The sequence below is a fragment of the Bufo bufo genome, chromosome 7 (assembly GCF_905171765.1).
Source record: "Bufo bufo chromosome 7, aBufBuf1.1, whole genome shotgun sequence".
NCBI lineage: Eukaryota > Metazoa > Chordata > Amphibia > Anura > Bufonidae > Bufo > Bufo bufo.
Genome location: NC_053395.1, coordinates 171,974,903 through 171,988,899, shown reverse-complemented (window position 1 = coordinate 171,988,899; position 13,997 = coordinate 171,974,903). Strand labels below are relative to the sequence as shown.

General features: G+C 45.5%; 1 protein-coding gene across 1 annotated transcript in view; it reads right to left on the bottom strand.

The window, feature by feature from the left end:
- FTCD (formimidoyltransferase cyclodeaminase) overlaps positions 1-388 on the bottom strand; it is a 71,826-nt gene extending 71,438 nt beyond the window's left edge. Inside the window, exon 1 of the mRNA XM_040441877.1 lies at positions 303-388. Within this exon, the coding sequence (XP_040297811.1) occupies positions 303-356 (54 nt within the window). The 5' untranslated portion in view covers positions 357-388. The remainder of the gene's footprint in view (positions 1-302) is intronic.
- Positions 389-13,997: the final 13,609 nt, after the last annotated feature.

Below are 13,997 nucleotides of genomic sequence, written 5' to 3'. Positions count from 1 at the left end.
AGGTTACAATAGGGTGCACAATGGGGGGGGGGGGGGGGGTGACAGAGAAAAAGGTGAGCTTAGTAAATGTGCCCCAGTCTGAAACTGCTTTTTTTTACCCCTGAAAAACAGGCGCTGACACCATAGTAAATGTGCCCCACAGACGTCCAAAATTAGACGTGAGTAACAGGATATCATATTGCACCATTTTTGTATAGGGACTCCAAGGACAAAGCAAATACTAAGAAAGAACTACAGTAACGTAATACAACAGAGAATACAGGTGTATACCGAACACACATTCCTGACTATTACATTCTTACCTCTTTGTTTCTTCCTTCTGAGAAATTAGGGACACACTCCACAAGTTTGGCCATGTTTTCCCTCTGACTAGCTGTCTGGCTGTGAAGCCGCTCTATTTAACATGTTTTCCTACAGACAGGAGTTACAAATTAACTAATCAACTGGAGGCACATGATAAGAAGGACAACACTGCAAAGACTGTCCACAGGGGTTTATGTCATTTTATTAGTATTATGGGGGGGAGAGAGAATACAAATGGATGTGTGGATGACCCTATTGATTTCTACAGATTTCAAACTGATGCCAAAATTCTAATTTTCATACAATTAGGCCTCGTGCACACGACCGTGTGCCAGCTGTGCCTGTGCTGCAGTCTGCAATGCACCAGCACCGACATGCGGACATGGACCCATTCACTTCACATCCGCACCGCAAAAAAGTAGTGATTGCACTCTGTAGTGCTTCCGAGCCGCGCCTCTGTTCCGCACCGCACAGCACCGTATCTTCCACATTGCTGACCCATTTAAGTGAATAGGTCCGCCTCTGTTATACGGTGTTCACACGGCCGGTGCCCCTATATTGCGGACAGTCGTGTGCATGAGGCCTTAGGGGGAGATTTATCAAAACTGGTGTAACGGAAAACTGGCTTAGTAGCCCATAGCAGCCAATCAGATTCCACCTTTCCTTTTAAAAAGGAGCTCTGTTTTGATAAATCTCCCCCGTTATTCCTAGGGGCTGCTGCCCGTTCAGGTTTTTGATGCAGTTTTTGAAGCCAAAACCAGGAGTTCCACAACAAAAAGGGTTCAACTACATTGCGACATCTGTCATAGTCAATGGCTCGACAGTCGCACAGAAATCCAACTTGGATGCATTTTTTGAGACTGTCGTGTCGCAGCATGTCGCAAGTCACAGTGTGACACCATTAACTACATCGTTACAAAAAAAGTTGCCTGACTTTTCAACGTCAAGAAGTGGCGTGACAAATGTCGCCGCGTAGCCCTAGCCTAATACTTTTTCTCCTGTTATGATCCACGCCTCATTTCGCTTAAAAAAAACTGCTTCAAAAAGGCTGAACGTGTGGCTGTAACCCCTGGAAATAATGGGGGTTGGCTCCGCATCCCATGACGGAAAGCAAACCGCAGCATGATGTGGTTTGCTCTCCGTTATGAGAACGCAGCCAAACGGAACGGAATGCATTTTGGAGCATACTGTTCTGCTCAGTTACGTTTCGTCCCCATTGACAATTAAAACTGAAAACTTTTTTTCCAGTATTAAGACCCTATGACGGATCTCAATACCGGAAAATATTAACGCTAATGTGAAAGTACCCTTAGTTTTATGCTGAATCCAGCACTTTCATTATATAACACAATGTGATAATGCTCTTGTGAACCCAGCCTAAGGGTCCATTCACACGTCCGTATGTGTTTTGCGGATCCGCAAAACACAGACATCGGCAATGTACGTTCCATATTTTGCGGACTGCACATTGCCGGCACTCTCATAGAAAATTTATTTTCTTGTCCGCAATTGCAGACAAGAATAGGACATGTTCTATTTTTTTGCGAAACGGAAGTGCAGATCCGCAAATGCGGATGCGGACAGCACATTCAGGACGCATTTAAAATAAATGGGTCCGCACCTGTTCCGCAAAATTGCGGAACGGATGCGGACCCATTTTGCAGACGTGTGAATGGACCCTAACAGTGAAACCTTAATTTTAGGGGGTGTAGAAAAAATGCTGCAAACTCCTAGAGTAGTTGGTAAATTCCCCACACAGGGCATGGAGGACACATCATGAAAGGGGTGGACATATATATGGGAGGGTGTGGAGGCTCAGAAAAAGGGGTGTGTCCAAACCTGAAAAAATTCCCTGCCTTCCGCAGTCCAACTTGTTCATGTTGGCAAGTACGCTACAGTATGGTGCACACTGCACTGTATATTTCTCCTGGTTTACTCCAAAGCACTGTATAAGTCTAAGGCCTCATGCACACGACTGTTGTTTTAGTCCGCATCCGAGACACAGTTTTTGCGGCTTGGAATGCGGACCCATTCACTTCAATGGTGCCGCATAAGATATATAACCTGTCCTATTTTCCGTGGTCCGCAAAAAATATATAACCTGTCCTATTTTTGTCCATTTTACAGACAAGAATAGGCAGTTATATCAATGGCTGTCGGTGCCATTCCGCAATTTGCGGAACGCACATGGACGCCATCTGTGTTTTGCGGGTCCGCAATTTCCGGACCACAAAACACACAACGGTCGTGTGCATGAGGCCTTACTAAGTGTCCTCCAGTATGTAGTGGAGGTGGACTTGAGTTTGGGCCCCCAATGAATGGACTGCTCAATACTCCTGGAAACCTTAGGCCTCCTTCACACAAACGATACGGATTGGCTCTGGATGCGTTCAGGGTGCATTCAGTGAAACTCGCACCATTTTGGAAGCAAGTTCAGTCAGTTTTGTTCAGTTGTTTTTTCCACGCGGGTGCAATGTGTTTTGATGCGTTTTTCACACTCGTGATAAAAAATGAATGTTTACAAACAACATCTCTTAGCAACCATCAGTGAAAAATGCATTGCATCTGGATCTGCTTCCGGATGCAATGCGTTTTTCACTGAAGCCCCATTCACTTTTATGGGTCCAGGGTTGCGTGTAAGACACAGAATATAGAACATGCTGCGTTTTTCACGCAACGCAGAACTGATGCGTTAAAAAAAAAAACACTCATATACACAGACCCATTGAAATGAATGGGTCAGGATTCAGTGCGGGTGCTATGCGTTCACGTCGCGCATTGCACCCGCGCAGGAAAACTCGCTCGTGTGAAAGAGACCTTAATCTAGCCCTGTGCATGGATCTGGAGAAGTCCTTTACTTGCAAACCAGAAGGTGGTCTTGACTTTAAACAAAACAGACACATAACCTAATGTTCTTTACATTTTGTTAAAATACAACCCCCAGTGTAGCCTGACAAGAAGTTGGCGTTTACAAGTCCCTTTAATATTTAACAAGTTATTGTGCAAATGGCACAAAGCAAACAAGCAGACAGGACGCTCTATATATTCAGGTCCATAAGCCCGCATGCACACAACCCTATTTTTCATGTGTGTGCTTTTCACAGTTTTTATTTTTGTCCTCAATAGCCCTATTGATGGGGAAAAAAAAATATAATGCAGCATGCACATGGAAGGTGTTCGTAATTTGCAGATTCGTTCTTTGCGGATAGAAATACGGACATGAACATAGGCATGAAGCCTAAAATGAGAAAGAAAAGAAGCTCTATGAGAGGAGGAGTTCCCTGCATGCATGACCTAACATAATTCCACGTATCCCACATCCAGATGATCTTTTCTGTATAGTAAATAAGGCTGGGGGAGTCTCAATAAAGTCATGCAACCAAAAATAATTGTGCGACTTGAGGAAGAGGAACTCTGGTTGAAGAGATACATGACGTGTGAACGGCGACTGATTACGTTGTGGACCATGATTCATTAAAGGGTTTCTGTCACCCCACAAAACTCATTTTATTTTTTTTGGATAGTTAGATTCCTTATAGGGCGATATAGGAGAATATAATAGTCTTACTTACTTTCATGCGGCCGATTCTTTATAAAACGAAGTTTTATAATATGCAAATCAGGGCTCTACCAGCAAGTAGGGCGTCTACTTGCTGGTAGCCGCAGCAGCAATCCGCCCCCTCGCCGTGTTGATTGACAGGGCCAGCCGTGATCTCCTCCTCCGGCCGGCCCTGTCAGTATTCCAAAAATCGCGCGCCTCTGGTCATTCGGCGCAGGCGCTCTGAGATGAGGAGGCTCGTCTCCTCAGTGCGCCTGCGCCGATGACATCACTGAAAGAGAAGACGTCATCGGCGCAGGCGCACTGAGGGAGTGCTGAGGAAACGAGCCTCCTCATCTCAGAGCGCCTGCGCCGAATGACCAGAGGCGCGCGAATTTTTGAATTACTGACAGGGCCGGCCGGAGGAGGAGATCACGGCTGGCCCTGTCAATCAACACGGCGAGGGGGCGGATTGCTGCTGCGGCTACCAGCAAGTAGACGCCCTACTTGCTGGTAGAGCCCTCATTTACATATTTTAAAACTTCGTTTTATAAAGAATCGGCCGCATGAAAGTAAGTAAGACTATTATATTCTCCTATATCGAGCTATAAGGAATATAACTATCCAAAAAAAAAATTATGAGTTTTGTGGGGTGACAGAAACCCTTTAAGGCCTCTTGCACACGACCATATGTATTTTGCGGTCAGCAAAAAAACAGATCCACAAAAAATACGGATGACATCCGTGTGCATTCCGTATTTTGCAGAACGGAACAGCTGGCCCCTAATAGAACAGTACTATCCTTGTTCGTAATGCGGACAATAAAAGGACATGTTTTTTGCTGAACGGAAATACGGACACGGAATACCTTTTTGTGGACCCATTAAAATTAATGGTTCCGTATACGGTCCGCAAAAAAAAACGAAACAGAAACGGAATGAAAATACTTTTGTGTGCAAGAGGCCTAAGACTGTTTATTGAAGCAGATCTACTTCAATCAAGGGGTTGTCAAACAATAAATATTCAGCAGTTTTCAAACCAGCCCCTGGATCTAAATACTGTTGTAATTGTATGTAATTAAAAATTTTGCATAGCCGCTGAGTTATTCAATAAAATGTATCTGTATGGCGCCACCTGCTGTTTGTTTTCTTATTTCTTTATCCGGCTCACTGAGAAGGCCGCACATGACCAGTTTTATCCAGGGAGAGCATGGACACGCCCCCTGAGCTGTGATAGGGAGAGCACGGACACGCCCTCGTAGCTGCAGCAGAAAAGACCCTCCCCTTGAGCTGCCAGTGGCATATAAATCTAGCAGAACAATGAATGGGGAGATCTCTGATTCCATGGGAGGTGCAGGGCTGGTTCTAGCTTTGTTAGACAGAGATTGTCATGTACTATATGTTGTCTAATGGGATAACCCGTTTTAGATTGTGCTGTGCCCGTTTGTGACTAATTGGAGGACTTTGCCAACTTTTTACAAAAATAAGAAAGGAAAGACCATTGAAAATTGCAACACAACGATTAAAATCTATGCCAGCTACTAGCTGGCATACATTTAATTTTCTGGCACATAGACCTCCTAAGGATGCTCCAAAACCAGCAAGATTTTTTAAATTAAAACTGGAGTCAGAAAAAAGTCTTAATTTCCGCCTTATGTGTATGTATCAGTCTGAGTGCACGGTAAAGCTTCCTAACTACACAAACAAGAACCAAGAACCAACTACGAGCTGGATATTTTCTTCAGAAGAACTTTGAGCTTCTTGGGAGAGGAGGGAGTATGGCCTCCACTTCTCTGACAGGATCGCACAGCATGATAATGATTTATAAGGCTGTGTGCCCATGTGAGACCTGTAATCTATTGTATTACACTGACAGCATTATGTCAGTGTAATTCGGTAGATTCCAGGACTCTCAGGGTTACACAGCATCATAAATCATTACAACGCTCTGTGATCCTGTCAGAGAAGTGGAGGTCAGAACGGGTTTTGCACGCAAGTTCAGTCAGTTTTGTCTGTGATTGCGTTTAGCGTTTCAGTTTTTTCTGCATGGGTGCAATCAGTTTTTGATGTGTTTTTCAGGCATGTGAAAAAAAAAGTGAAGAATAACAATCTACGTCTCCTAGCAACCATCAGTGAACTTTGAGCTTGTTGGGAGAGGGGGAGTATGGCTGAGAAGATAATGTCTGGTTCGGAAATGTGTGAAATCTAGCAGATGCTCAAGCCTCTGATGAGTAATTTTGTTGTCCTACAAGTTGTGCAGGTATTATTTGTAAAAGCAAGTAGGACAAACTTTTAACCTCACGGTCATACAGACATGGGGTATGTTCCAGTAGAGAGGCGGCACACTTTTGTATAAGTGACAAACAGCCTCCATGTGCTGCCATACAGACTCCTGTAGATGGCATAAGTACAGACATATCTCTCAGTGCTAGGGGAAAATGCCTTTGTATATACAGCATCTGATGAAACATGCCACAATTTATTTATTTTTCACTGGCATATTACCCAGAGGTGTCATTGTGCCCCTATAAGGCCAGACACACACTCTGGAGTTCAATGTGAGAAACTCGCAGCGTGCTTCAGTGTGTGGTCCCGTTCTGACTGCCACTTTTCTGACAGGATCGCACATTATAATGATTTATAAGGCTGTGTGCCCAAGTGAGACCTGGAATCTATTGTATTACACTGACAGCATTATGCCAGTGTAATTCGGTAGATTCCAGGGCTCTCAGGGTTAGGCCTCTTTCACACGACCGTATGGCTTTTTCAGTGTTTTGAGGTCCGTTTTTCACAGATCCGTTGTTCCGTTTTTTTGTTTCCGTTCTGTTTACGATTCTGTTCCGTTTTTCCATATGGCATATACAGTATACAGTAATTACATAGAAAAAATTGGGCTGGGCATAAAATTTTCAATAGATAGTTCCGCAAAAATAGAACAGATATGGAAGACATACGGATACATTTCCGTTTGTGTTCCGTTTTTTTTTGCGGACCCATTGACTTGAATGGAGCCACGGAACGTGATTTGCGGGCAATATTAGGACATGTTCTATCTTTCAACGGAACGTAAAAAAAACGGAAATACGGAAACGGAATGCATACGGAGTATATTCAGTTTTTTTTGCGGAACCATTGAAATGAATGGTTCCGTATAAGGAACGCAAAAAAAGGCCCGTAGATGAAAAAAAAAAAAAACGGTTGTGTGAAAGAGGCCTTACACAGCATCATAAATTATTACAATGCTGTGCGATCCTGTAAGAGGCGTGGAGGTCAGAACGAGACCTCACACTGATAAACTGGCCTAAAAGTGGAGCAGTAGTGTGCATGCATAATTACTGCATCATTTGATTCTATAGGACTGCCAGTGGTCAGTTATCACTTATGCCCTATCCTATTAGTGTCGTTAGTGGGAAAACCCCTTTAAAGATTTACCAACCCCTGAGCTGAAGAGACTCCATAGACTATAATGCTGCTCCTTTAGTGAACAAAAATACAGAGCAAGAACCAAGATACTACAGGTGAAACTCGAAAAATTTGAATATCGTGCAAAAATCTATTTATTTCAGTTATGCAAATTAAAAGGAATTACATTATTGCAGCTTAAAAATTGAATTTTGTGAAAAGGTTCAATATTCTAGGCTCAAAGTGTCACCCTCTAGTCAGCAAATTAATCCATACTAGGGTTGAGCGAACCCGAACTGTAAAGTTCGGGTTCATACCGAACTTTAGGATTTTTGAACCCCGAACCTAAACATTTCAGTAAAAGTTCAGGTTCGGGTTCGGAGTTTGGCGATTTCTTAGCGCTTTTTGAAAGGCTGCAGAGCAGCCAATCAACGAGCGTTTAACTGTGTGAACTTAGAAGCCACCACAGCCATGCCTACTAATGACATGGCTGTGATTGGCCAGTGCAGCATGTGAGCCAGCCTTTATATAAGCTGGAGGCACGTAGCGCTGCACGTCACTCTGCTGTTACAAGTGGAACTTCTATTCCAATGTTGTTCTGACAGTTGGCCTGACTGTCCTCAGAGTTTGAACTGGAGGTGCGGATGCTTGATGCTGTCTCCTACACCTACTACAAAGGTGCCTAATAAGTCCTCAGGTAATGACTATCTTGCTAATCCTTTGTCTTGCATAAAAACGTGATAATTCCTCAAATACTCAGCTGCATGCAGTTTTAGACATTGGTCACCCTGGAAGAGCGATCTATAGGAGTGGATTGCTCACCTCTAGGTAGAATAATTGCAGGCTTTAACCCTGGACTGTAAAGCTGATAGGGACAGAGCAGAGAGGCTAGGAATATGCCTCCCTCCAGGTATTCAGCTACATTGCTGCTGCTTTCTGAATAAGCTCATGAGAGAACTGCTTTGAGCTGAACTCTCACTTGGATTGACCTGAGCTCAACATTGCCTAACTTAGGTCTGAGCTAAGCTATATATACACACTTCTCCATCTTGTGGAGAAACAAGTGTAGTGCACCCTGACTAGGCCTGTGTAAAGGAGCTTTGCATATAGAATCACATTGTATACACTACTACATGATAAAGACACGTTTGCTGTGCCCACTGTCACGTAGTGGGACACTGCACTGCTGTGAGGGAGAGAATAGGACAGAATACAGATTCTGTCCTATTCTCTCCCTCACAGCAGTGCAGTGTCCCAGTGTATCAGAACTCCAATTGAACTCAGCGATCTACATAGATTTAGTTGTGTGGGTGCAGTGCACAATCTTTTTACCCTGCCCTGAGCCCAGTGACAGAGAAAAATAACTTTTATCCGTCTGTTAGTCAGGTGGGCGGCTGCGGCCATTCTATGTAAGCTCAGTGCACTAGCACTACATATATGCATTTGTGACATTCAAGTCCAAGCTTGAAATACTGCAATAATAATCTGGGTTTAAAAAAAACACCCTTTTTTGGCAATATCCTACATCTGGTGCCTTTGCGGGATTAGTCAGTGTGCAATTTAAGCTAGAAATACAGCAATAATTTTCTGGGTTTTTAAAAACACCCTTTTTGGGCAAAATACACTATTTTACTTCCCTTGATGCATCTGCACGTGTGAAATTCAAGCATTATATACAGCTTTCATATTCTGTTAGTAAAAAAAACACCCTTTTTTGGCAAAATACTTAATTTTGCAGCCTTTGCTGCATCTGTGATTGTTAAAAACAAAAAACTCACTGAAAAAAGTGGCCTAAACGGGTGAAAATGCTCCAAACCCAGACACTGTAGCGTGTCTATAACCGGGGGAGCAATTCATCCGCATGCGGTCCGCAGACAACGGCAATCCCCAGCAAAAAATGCGTACAATGGAGGATGCCGGGGCGGACCGCATGCACCACAAGGACATCTTACACAAAATGATACATTGTGCAGATGAAAAAATATACATACAAAAAATCACTGCAAAAAATGGACCAAAATGATACGCAACTGACAATACTAGCTAATTCCCCAGGCCAATGTTAAAAGCTGAGAACTTTGCCAATATCTTCCAGTCAGGAACATATCGGAGCCCCTCATGCACCACGTCACGGTGTCTCAGCACGCATGGGGTCCTACCACTCAACTACCCGTGGTGTGTGAACAGGGTCTGAATCAGTGCTAGAAACCAACTCACAGCCAGGCTCTCACATGCCTCCATAGTGGTATCACCAATGCACTGTGAGGTAGGATAAAGCTGTGAGCCGCACCCACAACAGACCATGTGACACAGAAGCTACCAGGTGCAAAAGAATGTTACCAACAAATTAAAGTGGCACATTCCATACACATAAAGACAAAAAACTCACTGAAGAAAGCCTAAACGGGTGAAAATGCTCCAAACTCAGACACTGTAGCGTGTCTATAACCGGGTGAGCAATTTCTCCGCATGCGGTCCGCAGACAACGGCAATCCCCAGCAAAAAATGTGTACAATGGAGGATGCCGGGGCGGACCGCATGCACCACAAGAACATGTGGGGCTCCGATATGTTTCTGACTGGAAGATATTGGCAAAGTTCTCAGCTTTTAACATCGGCCTGGGGAATTAGCTAGTATTGTCAGTTACGTATCATTTTGGTGCATTTTCTGCAGTGATTTATTGTTAAAAACAAGCTTGAAATAGTTAAATAATTTTCTGGCTTTGAAAAAACACCAATATTTGGCAATAACCTTCATTTTGGGCCTCTGCCGCATTAGTCAGTGTGCAATTTAGGCTAGAAATACAGCTATAATTTTCTGGGTTTTAAAAAAACATCCTTTTTGGGCAAAATACACAATTTTACAGCCCTTGCTGCATCTGCACGTGTGAAATTCAAGGGTTATATACTGCTGTCATATTCTGTTATTTAACAAACACCCATTTTGGGCAAAAAATGTAATTTTGCAGCCTTTGCTGCATATGTCATTGTGAGATACACCCTTTAGATACTGTGGTTCTATTCTGCTATTAGCAAAACACCCTTTTTAGGCAAAAAACGGCGTCCTAGTCTGCATCTGTACGTGTGAGAGACACCCTTTACATACTGTCGTTCTTTTCTGCTATTAATTATACACCCATTTAGGGCAAGATCCCACATTTGAGAAATATGAAGAGAGCGTCAAATAAGGGACGTGGCCCAGGTCGTGGTGGTGCTGGTGGAGCTCCTGTTGCAGGGAGAGGACGTGGTCGATCTGTGCCAGCTACATGCACAAGTGAAACACCTTCCTCAGGTGCGAGTAGGCGACAGAACCTGCAGCGATATTTGGTCGGGCCTAATGCGGCTCTACGAATGGTGAGGCCTGAACAAGTACAGGCGATAGATTGGGTTGCTGACAGTGCCTCCAGTTCCTTCACATTGTCTCCCACCCAGTCTCCTGCTGAACGATCAGAGTTGGCACCTGCAGCCCATGTCCATCAGTCTTTCACCTCACCCCCTTGCAAATCAGCCAAGCAGTCTGAGCCCCAAGTCATGCAGCAGTCTCTTCTGCTTTTTGATGACTCTGTTAGCAGGGTTTCCCAGGGCCATCCACCTATCCCTGCCCCAGAAGTGGAAGAGATTGAGTGCACTCATGCCCAACCACTTATGTTTCAAGATGAGTGCATGGGAGGACCACCGCAGCACGTCTCGGATGATGACGAAACACAGGTGCCAACTGCTGTGGCTTTCGAAAGTGTGCAGACAGACAAGGAGGGCAGGGGTGAAGACTGGGTGGAAGATGATGTGGAGGACGATGAGGTCCTCGACCCCACATGGAATCAAGGTCATGCGAGTGACCTGTGTAGTTCGGAGGAAGAGGCGGTGGTCACACAGAGCCACCAGCACAGCAGAAGAGGGAGCAGGGTGCAAAAGCGGAGCGGCCGTCCCCTAGACAGTACGATGCTACTGCCCACCGCAGCAAGGGACCGAGCACACCAAAGCCAGCTCCAAGGAGTTCCTTGGCGTGGCAGTTCTTCAGACAATGTGCTGACGACAAGACACGAGTGGTTTGCATGCTGTGCAATCAGAGCCTGAAGCGAGGCATAAACGTTCTCAACCTGAGCACAACCTGCATGACCAGGCATTTAAGTGCAAAGCACGAGCTGCAGTGGAGTAGACACCTCAAAAACAAAGTAAGGTTTCTGGTTCCTCCTGCTTCCTCTTTTGCTGCAGTCTCGGCCTCTTCATCCACCTCTGGAGTGACAGTGCCACCTGCCACCCCACAAACAGAGGATCTGCCAGCAACACCACCATCTGGGTCACCAAGCATCTCCACAATGTCCCACGGAAGCGTTCAGCTCTCCATCTCCCAAACACTGGAGCGGAAGAGGAAGTACCCCCCTACCCACCCGCGATCCCTGGCCCTGAATGCCAGCATTTCTAAATTACTGGCCTTTGAAATGCTGTCATTCCGTCTGGTGGAGACGGAGAGTTTTAAAGCCCTTATGGCGGTGGCTGTCCCACAGTACGTTGTGCCCAGCCGCCACTACTTTTCCAGGCGAGCCATCCCATTCCTTCCCTGCACCACCAGGTGGAGGACAAAATTGGGTGTGCACTGCGCAACGCCATCTGTGGCAAGGTGCACCTCACTACGGATACGTGGACCAGTAAGCACGGTCAGAGACGTTATATCTCCATAACAGCACACTGGGTAAATGCAGTGGCGGCTGGGCCTGAGGCGGATAGCAGTGTAACTTCGGCCTTCCCGCTCACCGCCTCATATGCGACGTGCCCACAAGGTGGAACTCCACCTTGCACATGCTGGCCAGACTGTGCGAGCAGCAGCAAGCGATAGTGGAGTTTCAGTTGCAGCACGCACAGGTGAGTCACTCTGCGGAACAGCACCACTTCACCACCAATGACTGGGCCTCCATGCGAGACCTGTGTTCCTTGTTGCGCTGTTTCGAGTACTCCACCAACATGGCCAGTGCTGATAACGCCGTTCTCAGCGTTACTATTCCACTTCTATGCCTCCTTGAAAAACTGCTGCTCACGATGATGGAAGAGAATGTGGCAGAGGAGGAGGAGGAGGAAGAGGGATAATTTTGTAGGGTTTCTGGCCAGTCATTCACAAGTGGCTCCGAGGGTGGGTTGCTGCACCCACAAACGCCAGGTACAGAATTGTCCAGCCAGGGCACAGTTCTGGAGGATAAGGAGGTGGAGGATGAGGAGGAGGAGGAGGAACCTTGTTCACAGCAGGGTGGCTCCCTGACAAGCTCATGGCCATCACTGGTGCGTGGCTGGGGGGATACAGAGGACACAGATGATACACCTCCCACAGAGGACAGCTTTTCGTTGCCTCTGGGCAGCCTGGCACACATGAGTGATTACATGCTGCAGTGTCTCCGCAACGACCGCCGATTTGCCCACATTCTAACTTGTGCTGATTACTGGGTGGCCACACTGCTGGATCCCCGTTACAAGGACAACGTACCGTCCTTAATTCCCTCACTGGAGCGTGATCGTAAGATGCGCGAGTACAAGCGCATGCTGGTAGATGCGCTGCTAGTGGCATTCCCACCTGACAGTGTGGGCACAGTGGAAGCACAAGGCGAAGGCAGAGGAGGAGGAAGAGGTCGCCAGCGCAGCTGGGGCACCGCCAGAACCTCAGAAGGCAGGGTTAGCATGGCCGAAATGTGGAAAAGCTTTGTCAGCACGCCCCAACAACCAGCACCACTAGCTGATATAGAACGTCTTAGCAGGAGGCAGTATTTCACTAACATGGTGGAGCAGTATGTGTGCACAAGCCTAAACGTACTGAATGACGGGTCTGCCCCCTTCAATTTCTGGGTCTCCAAATTGGGTACATGGCCTGAGCTTGCCCTTTACGCCTTGGAGGTGCTGGCCTGCCCTGCAGTCAGTGTATTATCTGAACGTGTGTTTAGCATGGCAGGGGGCGTTATCACAGACAAGCGCAGCCGCCTGTCTACAGCCAATGTGGAAAAGCTCACGTTCATTAAAATGAACCAGGCATGGATCCCACAGGACTTGTCCGTACCTTGTGCAGAATAGACATGTATACCGGCCTTACCCAGCCATTGTTATACTACAGCGCAATTGCTCCTTGTTGTATTTTTCATATTTCACACTCTTTTGGAGTGTACCCTAATAAAAATAAAAAATTGAAACCAAAAACCAGTGTTGGCTACCTCGTCCTCCTCCACCGCCGCTTCCACCTACACCGCTACGTCCACCGCCTCCTCAAACTCCTACTCCATATGGACCTCCACCTCATAAATCAATTTCTTTTTTTATTTGTACATATTTCATTGTCATTTCACTAATTTGTTTGTTACATTCTCAGGTGAAATTCAGCAATTTTTAGGTGTGATATACCACTGCTATACCTAGTAGACAGGTAAAAAAAAACACTAATTTGTCTATTACATTTTCGGGTGAAATTAACCAATTTTTGGCTGTGATATACCCCTGCTCTACCTAGTTGACAGGTTAATACATTTCACTCATGTTTATTTTACATTTTCGGGTGACATTAAACAATTTTTGATGATAGACCCCTGCTCTACCTAGTTAATGAAGGTTAATAAATGTCACTAATTTTTCTGTTACATTCTTGGGTTGACATTTTAAAATTTTTGACGTAAATAAACCCCTGCTCTGCATAGGTGACAGGGACCGAAATTTTAAAAAATAATCTGTTCCATTGGTGGGTGACATTAACCCATTTCTGCCAATGAAAAACCCCTACTCTGCATA